Source organism: Lutra lutra, chromosome 10, assembly GCF_902655055.1.
Source record: "Lutra lutra chromosome 10, mLutLut1.2, whole genome shotgun sequence".
Lineage (NCBI taxonomy): Eukaryota > Metazoa > Chordata > Mammalia > Carnivora > Mustelidae > Lutra > Lutra lutra.
Genome location: NC_062287.1, coordinates 60,195,402 through 60,215,454, shown reverse-complemented (window position 1 = coordinate 60,215,454; position 20,053 = coordinate 60,195,402). Strand labels below are relative to the sequence as shown.

Below are 20,053 nucleotides of genomic sequence, written 5' to 3'. Positions count from 1 at the left end.
CTTTTCTTTCTTTCCTTCTTTCTTTCTTTCTTTCTTTTTTTCTTTCTTTCTTCTTTCTTTCATTCTTTTAATTAAATTAAAATTTTTCAGTGTTCCAAAATTCATTGTTTATGCACCACACCCAGAGCTCCATGCAATACGTGCCCTCCATAATACCTACCACCAGTTACCCAACCCCCCACCTCCCTCCCCTCCAAAAACCCTCAGTTTGTTTCTCAGAGTCCACAGTCCTCTCATGGTTTGTCTCCCCCCTACCGATTTCCCCCAACTCACGTCTCCTCTCTATCTCCCAGTGTCTTCCATGTTATTCCGTATGCCCCACAGTAAGTGAAGCCATATGATAATTGACTCTCTCTGCTTGACTATTTGCCTTTCTTATAGTAATATTTTATTGATAAGGCGCAAACTCTCTGGTTTTTCTTTGCCTAAGAAGTTAGTCTTCAGAACCATGACATGCAGGAGAAGAATGTAGACGAGGGATATTAGAAAAGCTGTAGGGATAGAAGGACACAAGCTAGTAAAAAAAGATTGAAGCAACAAAAGTATGTAGAGAAAATGAGATTATAGGTGATGAATTTGAATAAAGAAATTCTTACATACATAGCATTCTTAGTGGTCTAGGGGGAAAAAATTCTGAGCCAAAGCCAGAGTGCTTTTCTACTTTCCTTCCCCTCATTTCAAGTTACAGAGAAGCTTTTCTATCACTCCAGGAAGAAAACATTTTTTTTTTATGTCTCGGGTTAATTAAAAGCATTGCTTCCCTCAGTGTTACCAATAATTTTGGTTTGTAATTGATTTTTCTGTTATTTTATTTCTTAGTATGTCAAGAGATCTCTATGTTTTCATCTGTGGATCCACAAAAGCTAATAGAATTGTTATTTCATAGGACACTCTTGATTCATATGTAATTCAATTTTCAAATCATAATTTGTTTGACTATATGACTAAATAAAGAAATGAATGAATGAGTGATGTGTTTTTTTTTTTCGTTCCTAGGATGATTTAATCTGAACTAGAGAGAAGGAAGATATACTAGAACTGTGGGGGGGCCTGGGTGGCTCATGGGTCATGATCTCAGGGTGGTGAGATCTGCTTGGTGGTGAGCCTGCTTCCCCTCTCTCTGCCTACTTGTGATTTCTCTCTCTGTCAAATAAATAATAAAATCATAAAAAAAAAAGAGCTGTGGCCTGAGGTTCCATCCATGGTATCCTTGTAATTATTTTGCTCATTCTGAAGACACAAAAAGGAGATTCATCCGTATGCTTTTAGTAGAACCACAGTGCATGGGTGTCTTGTACTTTCTGGACCTGGGATCCTTCAGTTGTATAATAATAAAACTGAGGGGTACCTGGGTGGCTCAGTGGGTTAAGCCTCTGCCTTCAGCTCAGGTCATGATATCTAGGGTCCTGGGATCTAGCCCAAGATCAGGCTCTCTGCTCGGTAAGGGAGCCTGCTTCCTCCTCTCTCTCTCTCTCTGCCTGCCTCTCTGCCTATTTGTGATCTCTGTCTGTCAAATAAGTAAATAAAATCTTTAAAAAATGTTTAAAATAATAAAACTGAAGAGAACTCTCTAAGAGATTACGAGGTTGTGATTCTCAAAATTGTAAGATTATGTTTGCCAAAAAGAATGATTTTAGCAGAAACTTTAATATTAAGATGGGACCTAGAGAGAAGACAGAGGGTCTGAATTCTGACTCACAAGCAGGTTTGAATTGCTAAGGAGAGGGATGGCACTCACCATTCATGCCTCACCCTGCAAAACCACACCCAGGCCTGGGCCAATCTCACTGCTGCAGGGAGGGCAAGATCAAGGCTGGATATAAAAGGATGAACAGGGCCAGTTGCTCCTTATACTTGCTTCTGACACAACCGTGCTCACTAGCAACCACAAGGAGACACCATGGTGCATCTGACTGGTGAAGAGAAGGCTGCCGTCACCTCCCTGTGGGGCAAGGTGAACGTGGACGAAGTTGGTGGTGAGGCCCTGGGCAGGTTGGTATCCAGGTGGCAAAGCAGGCTGACAGAGAGTGAATGGAAGCTGGGCTGGTGGAAATGGCTCAGTCCCCTGGGTTTCTGACAGGCTCTGACTCCTCTGCCCTCTGTGCTGTTGTCATCCCTCAGGCTGCTGGTCGTCTACCCCTGGACTCAGAGGTTCTTTGACTCCTTTGGGGACCTGTCCTCTCCTGATGCTGTTATGGGCAACCCCAAGGTCAAGGCCCATGGCAAGAAGGTGCTGAACTCCTTTAGCGAAGGCCTGAAGAATCTGGACAACCTCAAGGGCACCTTCGCTAAGCTCAGTGAGCTGCACTGCGACAAGCTGCACGTGGATCCCGAGAACTTCAAGGTGAGTCCAGGATATGCTCCGTTTCCTTCCTTTGCGCTTTCTAGTCTTTCACTCTGCTTCTTTTGCCTACCTCTTCTCCCCCCACCTTCCTGTAGTAGGTATCATCATGGAATGCTTGTCAAAATTTACATAATGTCTATGTTTTCTTTCAGTATTCCGTATTGTTTCCTTTCTCCCAAACTTTCATTGTATCAAGCTCTTCACTTAATTACTAATCTGTTGCCCCTCTCTATTGCTCTTAACTTGTTTTTCCTACTCAATACCCAAATTATGCGCACTAGCTCTCATCTTCACCTTCTATGCTTGGAAAATTCTTTCTGTCTCTCCATATGGGGATTGGCAGGGCTCTTCCAAGTAGAGGCTACAAATCATCTCAAAATTAAAGAGTAATGGGACATGTGATGTGATGAGCATAGGGTGTTATATGCAACTAATGAGTCACCAAAAATTACATTAAAAAATGATGTATTATATGTTGGCTAATTGAATTTAAAAAAGAAAAAAGAAAAGGTCCATTTTTAGAGAATCAAGATTCAATGGAAAGGGAAGGAAAGGAAATGTCTGAGGATGATGGACCAGAAGTAGAGAAGTAGGGCAGTGAGTAGTTTCTAAAAGACATCCCAGCATCATACTAAGTAATCAATTAATTATTAAGTATATGTATAATAAAAATAAAAATATAGTATACACACACACACACACACACACTCATTTATGCTGATGGAGATAACCTGAAGATCAGTTTGGGCTGGAGTGTGGAGTGTGGGCAGAAAATAAAATGATGGTTGGCTCAGTTTCTCAGAAGCCCAGCTTGATTTCTCTCTTAATCATGTATCTATGTCTATGCCTGTCTTCCCCACAGCTCCTGGGCAACGTGCTGGTGTGTGTGCTGGCTCACCACTTCGGCAAGGAATTCACCCCTCAGGTGCAGGCTGCCTATCAGAAAGTGGTGGCCGGCGTGGCCAATGCCCTGGCTCACAAGTACCATTGAGACCCTGGCCTGTTTCCTGGTGACCACTGGAAGACCCTGTTTCCCTAAATTCTGTCTTCTGAACTGGGGGAAATAAAGTCCACCATCAAGGGTAGGGTTTCTGCCTAATAAAGAACCTTCAGCTCATCTTCCTGATGCATTTCACTTATTTTATTTCATTTTATTTTATTTTAATTTGTCTGGGTATATGGCACATCCCTGAGGGTCTGCAGATAGGATGTTTTCCTGTTTTCTCCAATAGGTCCAGGGAAATTAGAATGGAAGGGGACCATACATCATACACATCACCAATGGTTGACACTTCTCCCTCCAGAACATAGACATGGTCAAGAAGGTTTTAAATATATGGAGAACACTGGCATTACAGGGGCTCTGTGGAAGATTTGCAACCTCAGACACAGCTCTCAGGCTAATGCTTTGACCTATTTCCTACAATTAGTGAAAAAGATGGTGCTCAAATAGAGACATAATGAATGATCAAGGCATTGTTGTGTTTCCTTTTCCCCTGCTTCCCTTGCCTGCAGTGTCACCAGCAATATCCTGCTCCATCAAGTGTGCCTGCTCTAAGGAATATCCTCCCTCTTTTACTTGCCCCAGACTCGTCCATAAAAAAATGCCTGCCCCCACCCTTCCAGACAAACTACACACTTATCTGTTCACTTGTGATCCCTTGTACCCTGGCCTGAACGCACTTTCCAACATTGTCTAAGAAAATCTTTCCAAACCCTTCCCCTCTTCCTATTTTTCACATTTCTTCTTATCCCTCACACTCATACCCTATACTGTAAAAACACTGCTGCCTATTTCATACTGTCCAACGGGACTACCATGACTTGTGACTTTCCTTCATAAGCAGTAGATGAATATTTATTAACTGAAGTGGTTGGTGAGAGAATGAATGAATGAATGATTATTCTCTCTTGGAACTGCTGGAACTAGAAGACAATCTGAACCAGGGACCATGGGAGCGAGCTCCTTTTGTATTGATGTTCCGGTACACAAAGAGGAAAGGGAAACCCTGATCAGACATTTGCTTTCTGTTTGGAGCCCATCGGACATTTGGTCTTATGAACTAATGCCTTGTATATTTGTAAAGGCTCCCAGACTGAAGCCAAGACTCTGATTCTAGGATGTACAGTTTCAAATTAAACTTGAGAAAAAATGTCTCTTTGCTGTTCATGAGAAAACTGAAGAGACACCCTCTGTTAGATTACTAGGTTGTGATTTTCAAAATTGTAAGGATATTGTTGCCAAGGAGAATGACTTTTTTTTTAGCAATTTGTATTGCTGATGGGACTTAGGGACCTCGAGAGATGACAGCAGGTCTGAATTCATACTCATAAGCTGGTGTCAGAATTGCCAAGAAGAGGAATGGCAGTCGCAGAACCACACCCAGACATGGGCCAATCTCACAGCCACAGGGAGGGCAAGATCAGGGCTGGGCACAAAAGGAAGAGCAGGGCCAGCTGCTGCTTCCACTTGTTTTTGACACAGCCATGTTCCCTAGTAATCACAAACAGACACCATGGTGCATCTGACTGGTGAAGAGAAGGCTGCTGTTTCAAGCCTTCAGGGCAAGGTGAAGGTGGATGTTGTTGGTGGTGAGGCCCTGGGCAGGTTTGTCTCCAGGTGGCAAAGCAGGCTGATGAATTGAAGCTGGGCTGGTGGAAATGGCTCAGTCCCCTGGGTTTCTGACAGGCTCTGACTCCTCTGCCCTCTGTGCTGTTGTCACCCCTCAGGCTGCTGGTCGTCTACCCCTGGACTCAGAGGTTCTTTGACTCCTTTGGGGACCTGTCCTCTCCTGATGCTATTATGAGCAACCGCAAGGTGAAGGCCCATGGCAAGAAGGTAGTGAACTCCCTTATTAATGGCCTGAAGAATCTGGACAACCTCAAGGGTGCCTTTGCTAAGCTCAGTGAGCTGCACTGTGACAAGCTGCATGTGGATCCTGAGAACTTCAAGGTGAGTCTGTGGATCCTCAATGTTCTCCTTCTTCCTTTTTAAGGTCCAGCTGATGGTATTCAGAAAGAGTATGGGCGTTAGGTGCTGTTTAGAGTGGGAAGGAGGTATTCTAATAGCATTAGTATGGACTCTTCAGGACTGTGGTTTTTTTGTTTTGTTTTGTTTTTCCTTATACCCTGTTGCTCACAATTGTTTCCTCTTGTTCTCTTTTTGTTCTCTGCAATATGTTTTCTTCATTGTTCTGATTAAACTTTAGAGTGTTTATTTACAAAGTGCTTTCAATCCATTCCAAATCATTTTTTCTAATACCTTTTCCATTGTCTCTTCCTTTGAAATAAGGAGGATAAAATCTGATTGCTTCTTTGCCTAGGTGGAAAGAATAACCATAATAATATAAGCTTGGCATTAAGGCAGAAGGAGAGAAACATTTCTGAATGTAAAATCAGGCTGATATGGTTGGAGTCACATAGAGAATAACATCCGAGATCCAACTCTCTTTCTACTTATATTCTAGGGGCACAGCTTGGGGTTATGGATGGGGCTGGAAAATGCTGAGTCTCAGCTGAGTCTATTGACTAACCAGGCTCATGTCTCTTGTCTCCTCTCCACAGCTCCTGGGGAACGTGCTGGTGTGTGTGCTGGCCCGCCACTTTGGCAAGGAATTCACCCCACAGGTGCAGGCTGTCTTTCAGAAGGTGCTGGCTGGTGTGGCCAATGCCCTGGCCCACAAATATCACTAAGCTCCCTTTCCTGTTTTCCAGGAATAGTCCCTTGGTCCCCAGGACCCAACACCCAAACTTGGGGAAATTGTAAAGCGCTTTGAGCACCTGGCTCTTGCCTAATAAAGAACATTTCTTTTCATTGCAATGGTTTATTTAAATTATCCCTGTGTCTCTCACTGGAATTGTTCAGGACATGGGAGGGCAAAGAGTTTAAGACATAAAGAAATGAAGGGCTAGTTCAGATCTTGGGAAAATATATCTGTATTCTGGACTCCATGAAAGGAGAGGTTGTAAATAGTCAAATATGTGGGAAACAAACCCTGCAGACAATTTTGACTTTCCCTTAGAAAAAAATTCAGGTTGCAGCTTGATTTGGGGTCTAGATTTTTCCTATCATTTATTTAAATCAAGTCTTTATTTAGCTTTGCTTTTATATGTCCTCCTTCTCCCCAGTTGTCCAGAACCTCATAACCCTCAATCCACTAAGCTCTTCTGCCTGAAGACACCACCGTTGCTCTCTGATTTTCCTTCAAGATTTGCTGTCCCCTTACTCATCCTCCCCATCACTCTTATCTTTGTTCTCTCCATCCTCTTACAACGGAGACCAGCATGAAGTTCTCACATAGCAGGAGAGGGAGTTTCAGAGGCTCTTCCTTAGTGCCTTTCATGGTCTGCCTTGAAGTAACTGGTAATATTTTGTTCAATATATGACTAAGGCAAATGTGAAAAGGAACTTTTGGCACCTTGATATTCACTGTTGTCTTGCAATCTCATCATGAGTTTACACCAAATGGCATCCTCTTCTTCTGAAAATGCTTTAGCATGTACAGCCAGGAAGTTATTGGAGGCTTGTTCCCACCTCCACCTCTTTTTGATACCTCTGATGTCTACTCTGTCTTTCTTGTTATTAGTACAGTGTTGCCAACAGCAACATACCCTGATTTCATTACTTCAGTCAAAGGCCATTTATGTGGATGCTAGATGCTAGAGATAAAATGACCTTGAAGTGGGCTTTGTCCCCTCAAACATTCTAGTTCTGAATATAGTTAGAAAGACCATGAAAATACTGCCACTAGTAAAGAAATTAATTGATTAATTAAATTAATATAGAATCTTCACCCAAACTCAGAATGGAGATGCACACAAGGTGTCCTTATTAATACATAAATGAGAATATTCTAAGCCTTCAGGATCAGAGGGGAGCCAGAAGTGTGCCTTGGTGACAGCTTTGGTTATCCGCTGAAGGGGCCTTCACATTTGATATTGACCTGAGTGTTAGGACTTTATATGCAGAGAAACCATAGAAGAGCAAAGGTCTTGCAGATCTAGATATAATAGGATTGGTATTGATAAATGAAGACATAAAAGTAAAGTGGAAAGAAGGGTCGTGTAAGCATCTAAGAGAAAACAGGCTACAAATGGCTTCTGGGAATCAGAATGATATGGGGGAGTGGGCAGGCAGGGATAAGGATGGTCCAATAGGTTAATGAAGGGCCTAAAGATGGATGGGAAACACTAATAATATTAAATGGCCCAGATTCTATAATTTGGTGAGGATTCTATTAGAAGAGAACTCTTTTTAAGCAGAATTGTGCAAAATTATTTAAGCTAAAGATGGATTTATTATAGAAACAAACTCCATCAGATATGTAACTCCAGTTTTTACTTGTATTGCTAGATTTTGCCTCTTACCATCCAAATTCTCAAGTGTTCCCTTCCTGCTTTTGCTTCTTTTAATTATCCACAATATAAAATATGTAACATCAATATTGGGAAAGGGTCAGTAGACATTATTAATTAACAAATCAATAAGCACCACTTTAGAGCTATTTGGTCAGAGGAATAGTGTCTCCAAGAGGTAAATGCCCACCTCTGGCAAAATTCAGTACTATCTGGCTGTTGTTCTATTTCACTACTAACATTAGCATGAGGTAGAGAAGGATGAAAGAGAGGGACAGACTACACAGTCTGTGTATGTCATTCTTGGAGATTACTATTCTTGTTTGCAAGTCATGTAGCCTCATGGAAAACAGTCTCTCACTTTAATAGCCTTCAAACAGTACAGAACAATCTCAGGTATTCACATTCATAAAATGGGTAAGAGCCAGAGTTGTTCACAAATTATTCTTCCTTCTGCAACTTACTTTACAAAGTTACTGATTTCTTTTCTAGGACTGATTTTTATTTTCTGGTTGTTTGTCTCTGGGTGCTATTAAATGAATACATTTACTATGTTCTTACAACTAAAAGAGAAAGGGATTACTCAGATACATGTGAGGGGTTGACATTAGAAATGAACAAGAACTGAGATTTTTGTCACAACTAATCCAGCTGATGGGGAATTAACTGGCTGAGAACATACAAGATTTCTATCTATTTCAGATAGAACACTTTGATAGTGGTTCAGTGGATCCAGTCAGTCTTGATGCCATAAATGATGGGGTTCATAAGTGGTAGGAAGAAGATGGACACTTTCCTGTGATGATATGGATGAAGGAGAAGGAATACCTTGTGAATAATGGGAGGGCCTAGCACAGGGATATAAAGTAACAGGGCTGTCAGAATGTGAGACACACACTGGTGGGAGAGCTTTGAGCAGCTCCCTGTAGGAGGCAATGGCCATTGCAGATCTGAGAATCAGAATATAAGAAAGCACTATTAAAAGGAATTCTGGGCCCTTGTAAAGGAAGATGACCAACAAAGCCTAGAGGCTGTTGATCCATGAGACACAGCAGGGAAGTTGGATCATATCCTGGTTCTACAGTAAGAGTGAGAAAGGATATTGTCATGGCAGTAGGAAAAACCAAAGAGATGCAAACCATGAGGAATGTGAAGAATGCCCTAGGAATCCACCAAACACTCCAATCTTCACTACCTGGTTGTTGAGGAGCACTGAGAGATATCTCAGAAGGTTAGGGATGGCCACAAAGCAATCAGATGCCATAGCAAAAGGCATGACTGACTCCATGAAAGCAGGATATGGACAACATGGAGGTGGAAAACACGGGCACATCAATTATACTTACAAAATTTAGCCATAGCTGTCTCAGTTGTTGGGTAATACTGTGATCAACAAAGACCCCAGTCAGTTCCTGCCAGCTTAACCAGAAAGTAGTGCATGGGCTGGCTCAAAGATGAGTCTGTGTGGACAATGCAAATGACAGTGGCTTTGCCCAGGACTGCTGCTAGGTACACCTAGCAAACAGGGATGGAGACCCAGTTGTGGGCCCTTTCAATTCTGGAAATCTTGTCAGTGGGAACTTGGGAGGTCTACCATGGAATATGAAAGATCAGACATGATGTCAGGCACCACCTGACACAGAAGAGTTATAAAATATGACTTCCCTATTTTTGTTTTTCACAAAAATTCATGCCAGGTGATAATTCACAAAGAGTGAGTTGACTCATTTAATGTCTCTTCCTAAATCCCAAAGGTCTTAGGCTAAGAGAGAAATATTGAGCACTAGAGAGTTTTTGAGCCTTATTTTTAGGGACCTGAATAGTATCAAGGCAGCAATATTAACAGGAGTCAGGTCCAGATGAAAGTTGGATTGTTACATGCATCTGGAATCAACAAGGTAGGGAAACATTTGTCATTTGTATGTCAAAGTTTTGAGATCTGGTAAATCAAATCAGAAGTGAAAAATAATTGAATATGAAGGGGTTTGAAAAGAATTCCATTGAAATAAAGCAAAACAGAAACAAATAGAGACATCATTAATCAATATAAAAATGCAAGTCAATTGGCAGATGGATAGTTCATCTAATGGTCTCCTTTATATTTTACTGTTGCTGAGTATTGCCATAGTAATAGAAGTAAGAACATAGAAGCAATGCTACTGAAATACTCAAAAAGATGTCTACACCCTCCTGAGTGCCCAGAAACATTTTCCTGTAGATTCTTGGGCCTCTCATAACTTCTCAAATTTTGAAATGACACACACCTAAAGATCTTGTTTATCTTCTTCAGACTTTGGACTTCGGATGAACTACCTATTCTCTTGAAGACTACACAGAACCATGTATCCAGCTACAACTCAGTGTGTAAGGAGGCAAAGGAGACATCCACCAAAGGGGCTTTGGAAGCCAAGGAGTATTCTGGAAACAACAAAGAAACAAACAATCAGTCAACTGAGGTTGGTGAAGAAGCAGGGTTTGATAGGATTCTTTCCTAAGTGTTCTCAGATAAAGAATGACTACTTCTTTCTTTGCTAAAGATAATTAAAAGAATTGCTAGAAGTTTCATCTGGCCTGCTAGTAAGTTGGTATGATATTGCCCCATCTCTTCTCTATCTTCTCTTTCTTCTGTTTTTCTCATATCAGATCACCCTTGGAAAACACACAATTACACACCTGTGAGTCTTTAATTGTTCCTGTATGTGCATCACAGAAGTAATTTGGTGACTCACAATTCTTTTTTTGATTTAGTTTTTATTGTTATTATTATGTTCAATTAGCCAACATAAGTACATCATTAGTTTTTGATGTAGTGTTCAAAGACTCATTAGCTGCATATAACACCCAGTGCTCATCACAACACATGCCCTACTTAACACTCATCACCCGGTTACCCCATTCCCCCACCCTCCCTCCCTTCTCCAATCCTCGGTTTATTTCCCTGAGTCCAGAGTCACTCAAGATTTGTCTCCTTCTCTGATTTCTTCCAATTCAGTTTGCCCTCCCTTCCCCTATGGTCCTCTGCATTATTCCTTATATTCCACATATGAGTGAAACCATATGATAATTGTCTTTCTCTGTTTGACTTATTTTTTTATTTGTTTTTTTTTTTTCAGCAAGCAGTTATAGACTTCCTATCTGTTAAATATAAACCTCTGTCTTAGGTTTTAGAGGTAAAAAATAATGATATCTTTGCCCTCGGGAAAAAAAAAAAAAAGTAGAAATAAGAAGAGATCACAAGTGGAAAGATATTTCATGCTCATGGATTCAAAGAACAAATATTGTTAAAATTGCCAAACTACCCAAAGCAATCTACACATTTACTGAAATCCCTAAAACAAACAAACAAACAAACAAAAACCCAGCATTTTTTCACAGACCTAGAACAAATAATCATAAAATTTGTATGGAACCACAGAAGATTGCTAAAGCAATCTTGAAAAAGAAGAACAAAACTAGATGTCTAACAACCTCAGATTTCAAGATGTACTACAAAGCCATGGTAATCGAATCAGTATGTTACTGGCACAAAAATAAACACATAGATCAATGGAACAGAATAGAAAGCCCAGACATAAACCCATGATTATATGTTCAATTAATCTTCAACAAAGGAGATTAGAATATGCAATGGGAAAAAGACAGTCTCTCCAATAAAAGGCAATGGAGAAACTGGACATCCATATGCAAAAGGATGAAAAAGGATCACTTTCTTACACCATACACAAAAATAAACTCAAAGTGGATTAAGGACTTAAATGTGAGACCTGAAACCATAAAAAAAGAAGATCACAGGCAGTAATTTCTCTAACATTAACCATAACAAAATTTTTCTAGACATGTCTCCTCAAGCAGGGGAAATAGAAACAAAAAGAAGCTATTGACTACATCAAAATAAAAAGCTTCTGCACAGCAAAGGAAACAATCAACAAAACTAAAAACAACCTATGGAATGGGAGTAGATATTTGCAAATGACATATCTGATAAAGGGTTTATATCAAAAATATAGAAAAAACTAACACAACTCAACACCAAAAATCCCAAATAATAATAGTAATAATAAAATGAACAGAAGGCTAAACAGACATTTCTCCAAGGAAGACATACAAATGGCCAACAGACACATGAAAAGATATTCATCATCACTTACCATCAGGGAAATACAAATCAAATCCAGAGTGAAATATCACCTCACCAGTCAGAATGGCTAACACTGAAAGCACAAGAAACAAATATTAAAGAGGCTGTGGAGAAATAGGAACCATCATGCACTGTTGGTGGGAATGCAGACTGGCACAGTCACTGTGGAAAACAGTTGGAGATTCCTCAAAAAATTAAAAATAGGAATGCCATATGATCCAATAATTCCACAGCTTGTTATTTACCCAATGAATTTGAAAACACTAATTCAAAAAGATACAGGTACCTCTATGTTTAACACAGCATTATTTACAATAGTCAAGCTATGGAAGCAACCCAAGTATCCATAAACAGATAAATGGATTAAGAATATATGAGATATTGGGGCGCCTGGGTGGCTCAGTGGGTTAAAGCCTCTGCCTTCGGCTCAGGTCATGATCTCAGGGTCCTGGGATCGAACCCCGCATCGGGCTCTCTGCTCAGCGGGGAGCCTGCTTCCCCCTCTCTCTCTGCCTGCCTCTCTGCCTACTTGTGATCTCCGTCTGTCGAATAAATAAATAAAAAATCTTAAAAAAAAAGTTGTGCTAAGAATATATGAGATATATCTCACATATTCTTATATATATATATCATGCATATGATATATATATATACACACATATACATACATATAGTGAAATATTACTAAGCCATAAAGAAGAATGAAATCTTGGAGCACCTGGGTGGCTCAGTTGGGTATGCATCTCCTTCTAGCTCAGATCATGATCTTAAGGTCCTGGGATCAAGCTCCACATTGTGTTCCCTGCTCAGCATGGAGCCTGCTTCTCTCTCTCCCTCTGTACCCCCAATGGTGCTTGCTCACTCTCTCCAGTTCTTTCTCTCAAATAAATAAATAAATAAATAAATATTTTTTTTAAAAAAAGAATGAAATCTTACTATTTGCAAAAACTATGATGGATTCAGAGGGTATAATGTTAAAAGAAATAAGTCAGTCAGTGAAAGAAAAATACTATATGGTTTCACTCATGTGTGAAATTTAAGATACAAAACAAACAAAGAAGAAAATATAAACAAAAATGAAAAAGAAACCAGATTGTTAATTATAGAGAACAAACTGGTGGTTACATGAAGGTAAGTTAGTGGGCGGGTTATGATGATCATGGTAATATACATTACCATTAATAAATCTTAATTTTAGATCTAACTATAAATCTATATAATACCTATATATAAAATCTGTATACTACTGGTTTTGTAGGTCTCTTTTGAAGGTCTTGCTGATTTAATATGGAAGTATATATATATATTTTTATTGCTGACCAAGCTGTTCTTCTCCACAAGTGAAGATGAGAGAACAAGAGCAGTAAGGAAGAGGGAGATTCTGGTGGCCCACTGAAGGTATCCAAATGCCCCAGAGAACAGCAGGAGCCTAGCAGTGTGTATTCCAGTCCTGCATTTCCTAGAAGAACCCTGCAAGTTTCTTCATCTTGAAAAGGAGGGGGCTGAATTAGATCCTCTTGGTTTATCCTGTAATTTCCAGGGCACAGTTTAAAATATGTGTAACACTTCAAGTATTTATCCTTGAAACTTTAGCTCCTTACTTTTGTATCATTAAAGTTAGATTTACATCTCATTTGCACTTTCCTGCTTAGTTTAAATCTTTTTTTAAAGATTTTATTTTTTATTTATTTATTTGACAGAGAGAGATCACAAGTAGACAGAAAGGCAGGCAGAGAGAGAGAGGGAGAGAGGGAAGCAGGCTCCCTGCCGAGCAGAGAGCCCGATGCGGGACTCGATCCCAGGACCCTGAGATCATGACCTGAGCCGAAGGCAGCGGCTTAACCCACTGAGCCACCCAGGCGCCCTAAATCTTTTACTCAGGGTTTAACATCTTATTCTGTCTGGATTTTGTCAGTTGTCTGACTTTGTCTGAAATGTAGAAAAAGTATTAAAACAGATACATTTCCTTGATGGAGACCCTCTAGGCCATAGAACAATACAACCATACAAATCCTAATGGAACCTTCTCAGATACCCACATGACTACAGTTAAACAGATGTACTATGTAATAGAACTTTTTATCATGGTTCTAAATTATGCACAATCATTTTTCAATATTTCAGTCATGGTGGGATTATTATTTATAGTCATCTTATGTAAACTAATAAACAAAATACATAGTAAGAATAGATGCACAAGTAATACTTAGTAATGAGAACATTTACAAAATTAATAATAGTCACCATTCCTATAATCTGGGGTTTTAAGCCCATACTGGGTTTGTGGTGGAAAAGTTGACACCAATGCTAACATGCTGAGAACACCTGAACACCAAATTTTTGTACTAGTGTTATAGAAGGTTCTTATCTCTTCAGCTGTAAAGTTCAGACTCTGAACTGCTTGGCCTCACCCATGCTTACCAGCTGTAAAGCAAAGCAGCTTATGCAGCTTTAAGGAGGTGAAAATTCAATGGGCTTCTTCTGCCCCCTGCTGGTGTCCAGATGAGACCATTAGCAGAACTACCTGGTCAAGAGTGAGATCCTCCAATTTATTGTCCAAAGCATGTTGCGTGTAGGTGTCATTAAATAATGATACCAGTAGACAAGCAAAAACCTGGACTATTCTGGCCAACAGAAATATTTTTTATTCAATATAATGATAAAAAAAATCTAACTTTTGCATCCAACACTCCTCCTCTAGGCCTTTAGAGTAAATAAGGACTCTTGGTCATTACCCTACTTAATCTGAAAAAGGCAGGAAGTAATCAGAGGATCATGTCCAAAGAATAGAAAAAAAAGACAGAGATGCCGGAACATGGAGGCCAGTTTGAACTGGAGGATGTAAGGAAAGATTCCTCTGAAAGAATGATCTGTTTAATCTGATCACAGATATGCTTTCCAAATCCACATTCCAGACAAAGCGCAGAGAGCGATTGCCGGAATCCCATCACAGCCCGGACTCCAACTGAATGCCAGGCATTCCTCTGGTTGCTAGAAATTCAGAAAGAAATACTATGCACACTGACAGGGAGGGGGCATCACAGCATGATATTTTGGAAAATGATGTTTTATGGTTTTTCCTTTTTAATACAAATGGACCATGTTGTGCATCTAACATATGTGACTACTTCCCTCTTGAAATGGGCATTTATTCTTCTCATCAACACTATCCTCTCCTGATTCTCATCCTATCTCAAAACAGAATTTAGAAACAATCGCCAATATTTGTTGCTCTTTTATTGCTAAAAGGTTGTTATTCTCTGAGGCAGCACCTGTAACCTTTGTGGCTAGGCTGAAAAAGCTTGTATGAGAAAAAGCTTGTAAGAGAGCATGCTTATATTCACAAAACGTTTGAATCTTTTGTCAGCATTCCAGGGCCAAAACTCCATGTCTGGGTCAGACTGCGATGATAGGAATCATATCTGCAGTCCGAGTGTTTTGTCCAAGGTCAACAGGAATGCCTAAGGCAGCATCTGTTCTATGTATTATGTAAACTTTTTATAGGCAGACAATGTTTGGTATCATGTGGCCAACAAAGATCAGATGTGTTACTTTAAGATACAAGTGCTGAGATTTCATGGTATTTTTTAAGGATTTTATTTATTTATTCGACAGAGAAAGAGATCACAAGTAGGCAGAGAGGCAGGCAGAGAGAGAGAGAGAGGAAGCAGGCTCCCCACTGAGCAGAGAGCCCGATGTGGGGCTTGATCCCAGGACCCTGAGATCATGACCTGAGCAGAAGGCAGAGGCTTAACCCACTGAGTCACCCAGGCGCCCCTTCATGGTATTTTTTTTTTTTTTTTACAATGCATTTGCTTTGACTTGTTTTATGTACAGCTTGAATTCATAGAGTATTCCAGTAATTCAATAATTATTTGATAAATGCCCACTCCATGCTAAACCTCACTTTTCATTTCTGTGAGCAAAAACCAGACATGGCACCTGTTTTTCTAGAGCTTCCAGTAGATCTCATGGGAAACCAGCATACAAGAAGTGGTATAAACACAAAGCAGGGTATTTTTAGGAGAGTAATTTATTGGAGAGGATGGGGGCACTCATGGTGGGGTTATAAGAATTCCTCTGAGGAAGCTACCTTGAACTTCTTCACCAAGGAAGAAAAGGGAATTCTGAGTGGTAAAACCCTGAATGATGAAAGGAGGTTTTGTGCAAAGTACTTGGAGTAGATAATTCTAGGCAGAGAGAAGACCAAGAACAAAACTCTGAGGAAAACTCAGTTGAGATAGAAAAGAAGTGATCAAGGCATACGTATTTTTCTTCAAAAGGTAAAGACTCCAGTCATTCAAGGAAGGAGGCAAATAAAAATAGTGGGTAAATTATTTCACATGGAGAGGGGCTCAGGGCAAGAAACAACAGAGAGAGGATTCTAGAAGGGGTCTGACAGTGTCTGATAGAGGGTGCATTCAGAAGAAGGGTAGCCTGAGGGCTGCCTGGTGCGCTAAGATAACAAAGATGAAGAATGGGTCACAACAGGAAGCCAGAATCTGAAGATAATTGAACATGTTGGAAGGATGAAATGAAACATAAAAGCCAGTGTAGACTTTAAAACACCTGCCTACACTCTAAGAGCCTTTAACCCTTTTATGATGACTCCCAGGGATGGATATATATATATATATATATATATATATATATATATATATATAATTTTTAATTTAATTTAATTTAATTTCTTTTTAGTGTTCCAGAATTCATTGTTTATGCACCACATGGCCTTCCTTTTTTGATCTTTAGTATGCTACATTCTAAGGAAGAGAAAAAAATCGCTCACCCCTTCAATAAATGTATATTAGATAAACATTGAATGTACTGATTCAGTGAGTGAATAAGTGGGGGGAGAACACTAGGATGACGTCAGAACCTGAGAGTCTTCAGCCCAAGTATCCCTGCCACAAGGGCATAGGTAAGCTGAGCATCTCAGCATGAGAGCTCTCATGGGAGATCACTCACTAAAGATCTCATGCATAAATATTCCTCTCTGCTTTTCACTGCAGAGAAAAAAAGCACTTGTTGGCTGTGTCATCTTGGGGTGGAACAACACAGGAATGCTGGACAGTTTGGAGGAAAAATTCACTATGGAGATAGCAGAAAATGGAAAATTATGGGTACGCAGTGACTATTAAATAGATTTTGGATACTTAAATGCTAATCTCACTCTTCATTTAATGAATCAGAGGGGAGGAAACTAATAATTACTTTGAGAACCTCAGCTCTCAATTTTACAGCTGTGCTTTTGACCAGAATCTCCAAGAAAGTATCCCAGGCAACATATCCTCTCTAGAAAAATAGCTTCCTCTTTTAATCTATTCATTTTCACTTGTGGCTTCTAGAGGACATCCGTGCACCTGCCAGAGGATGATAACAGCTCTGAAGTGATATCGGAGGACACTATTCTCTTCTAGGCAGCAGATAATATATTTCCTAAAGAACAGAGTTGCTTGGCTAATATTTCCTACACTAAGTTAAACTTTAAGCATAATTTTATCTGCTTAGAAACTTGACCTAGCTCATCTGAAAAAAAAAATTTTTTTTTAAAGATTTATTTATTTATTTGACAGAGAGAAATCACAAGTAGGCAGAGAGGCAGGCAGAGAGAGAGGAGGAAGCAGGCTCCCTGCTGAGCAGAAAGCCCAATGTGGGGCTTGAACCCAGGAGCCTGGGATCATGACCTGAGCCGAAGGCAGGCTCTTAACCCACTGAGCCACCCAGGCGCCCCTCATCTGAAAATTTTTTTTTGCTTTTTTTTTAATTAATTTTTTCAGTGTTCCAAGATTCATTGTTTATGCACCACAACCCAGTGCTCCATGCATATGTGCCCTCCTGAATCCCCACCACCACAACACTTCCTTGCTTGCCTGAAAGAAGGTCCCAGTGCCAGAATGATCACTTGAGAAGTCCTCGTGTGAATTCTTCCACCTTCGCTCTCACTGCATTTTCGGCCTGAGCAACAATATCCCTGGATCTCCATTCCCTTCTTCAACCACCTACAACCTGGTTGGTTTGGGGCAATTGCATGGTGTTGCATGTGATCCGGACGAGCCCAAGCCTGCACCAGCCCATGTTCTACTTCTGGCCATGCTGGCCCTCACTGACCTATCCATAGGCTGTCCACAGTGCACACGGTGCTGGGCACCCTGTGGGGGTTCATTCCAGAAATCAGCCTGGATTCCTGCATTGCCCAGTCCCTACTTCATCCATGGTCTCTCCTTCATGAGTCCTCTGTCCTCCTTACTATGCCTTTGATAGGTATATCGCTATTTGCCATCCACTGGCATTATTCCTCCATTCTGACTAATTCCAGGATTTTCAAAATTGGGCTTACCACAGTAGCTAGGAGTTTCTTCTTTATTATACCCCCCATCATCAATCTGAAATTTTTCCATTACTGCCGTTCCCACAACTTGTCTCACTCATTCTGCCTGCACCAGGACCTTCTCCGCCTAGCTTGCTCAGACATCAGATTTAATAGCTACTACGCCCTGATGCTGGTCATTTTCACACTGTTGTTGGATTGCTGCTCTGATCCTCTACTCCTATGTGCTGATTCTTAGGGCAGTCCTGGCAATTGCCTCTCCAGGAGAGGCGGCCATAAATCATTGCAGACCTGCATCTCCCACATTTGTGCTGTTCTGTGGTCTACATCCCTATCATTAGCCTAACAAGGTGCATCGTTTTGGCAAGCATCTATCCCCTGTGATCCATGGCCTTATGGGCAACATCTACATCCTTTTCCCACCTTTAATGAACCCCATCATCTACAGTGTCAAGACCCAGCAGATTCGAAGCAGAATGCTCAGACTCTTTTCTCTGAAAATTGTTGAGATGCTCAGGTCTTTTAAAGAACAAACAGCAACAACAATTAACATGCACTATATAATACCAAAAATGAATTTTACTGGGATTAGCGCTCTAGCTCAGAATCTATAATTCTTGATTTTGAAACACATTTGAACATAATTCCAGAGAATCACCTACAAACAAGTTCCATTTTAACTTGTGTTTGGCAAGTGAACTGTTCATAGGGCTGGAGGTGAGAGACTTCATCTGAAACATTTCATAAATTTTCTAACCAACTGTGGATTTGTGCCAAGAAGACATATATGTGCCTGCTATAAGTATATTTCAAGAAAGGATTAAAACAGACAATGTGCCCAATGTGGAAATTAGGCACTTTCTTTGCAGTGAACCAAAGTTGGATTCAAATTCTAGGTTTCAGTTAAAAGGTGGATAACTTGAACTTCTTAATTCTGAGATGCAGTTAATTAATCTTCAAAATGGGGGAAAGTGCCCACCTCACAGACATGTTGTGATAACTATATAGGCCAGAATTGTCCAGCTGAATTTTTCTAACATGATGAGGATATTCTCTAATACCGAATATAAAGACCAACATATAAGAATAGCTACATATGACTATTGGCACATGAAATGTAGATAATTAACTGGGGAAGTGCCTGTTAACTATAGTTAATTATATTTAGATTAAAAGGATATTGTCTTGGACAAAGCAGGTGCTACTATATTGAACAGTGCAAGTATAGAGTATAAAGAGGACATATAATGGAATTTGACTTTGAATTCAATTTTCACCCTGTTTCCTTAAATCAGAATCTTCCCTTGTTATGTTTATATGTAGACTCCATTGCCCTTGAGCTGGAAGAAGAATTTGTTCCAAACTCTTTGCTTTTAAATCTAAAGTGTGGAATATTCTGAGTGATAAAACTTTATTCTTAGTATTGATTCTGAGTTAAAAAAATAGTTTGTTCTTCTTAGAATTTAGAAAATTTAGTTCAATTTTTCAAAAGAAGGAAAGCAAGAAAAAATCAGTTATCTGTGCAGAGATACAGGGGAATGTTGGTTTATATTTCCTATAATCTCTTATGTACTAAAGAGGAAATGCTAAATAGCATTCAACAAATGAATGCATCAGAGCAATTTCCATCAAAGAAGTAAGTATTGCTTAATATTCTTTCAATACAGACCTCAACTTATGTATTTCAGATTTGCATTAAAAACCTGTGTTTCTCTCTTTCCCTCCTTTTTAGTGCTCCATTCAATTAAGCCGTCAATATAGAAAGCAAAAGACTAGGCTTTAGTTTTCCAACAGCTTAAAAGTGGGCAGATTGTTCCTGCAGAAAACAAAGCATCTAGGAACATGCCAGTTTGACAAGAGTCATATGGTCCAGTTATAGCAGGAA

At 40.0% G+C, this 20,053-nt stretch overlaps 2 protein-coding genes and 1 pseudogene across 2 annotated transcripts; all 3 read left to right on the top strand.

The window, feature by feature from the left end:
• Nucleotides 1-1,831: 1,831 nt before the first annotated feature.
• On the top strand, nt 1,832-3,461 carry LOC125079929 (hemoglobin subunit beta). The gene is made up of 3 exons (XM_047693667.1): nt 1,832-1,992; nt 2,122-2,344; nt 3,207-3,461. Exons 1-3 carry the CDS (start codon nt 1,901-1,903, stop codon nt 3,333-3,335), a joined length of 444 nt encoding a protein of 147 aa, XP_047549623.1. The 5' UTR covers nt 1,832-1,900; the 3' UTR covers nt 3,336-3,461.
• Nucleotides 3,462-4,790: 1,329 nt separating this feature from the next.
• On the top strand, nt 4,791-6,164 carry LOC125080027 (hemoglobin subunit beta-like). Its single transcript, XM_047693826.1, has 3 exons — nt 4,791-4,952; nt 5,075-5,297; nt 5,909-6,164. Exons 1-3 carry the CDS (start codon nt 4,861-4,863, stop codon nt 6,035-6,037), a joined length of 444 nt encoding a protein of 147 aa, XP_047549782.1. The 5' UTR covers nt 4,791-4,860; the 3' UTR covers nt 6,038-6,164.
• Nucleotides 6,165-16,703: 10,539 nt separating this feature from the next.
• On the top strand, nt 16,704-18,782 carry LOC125079751 (olfactory receptor 51V1-like; annotated as a pseudogene).
• The last annotated feature ends 1,271 nt before the right edge of the window (nt 18,783-20,053 follow it).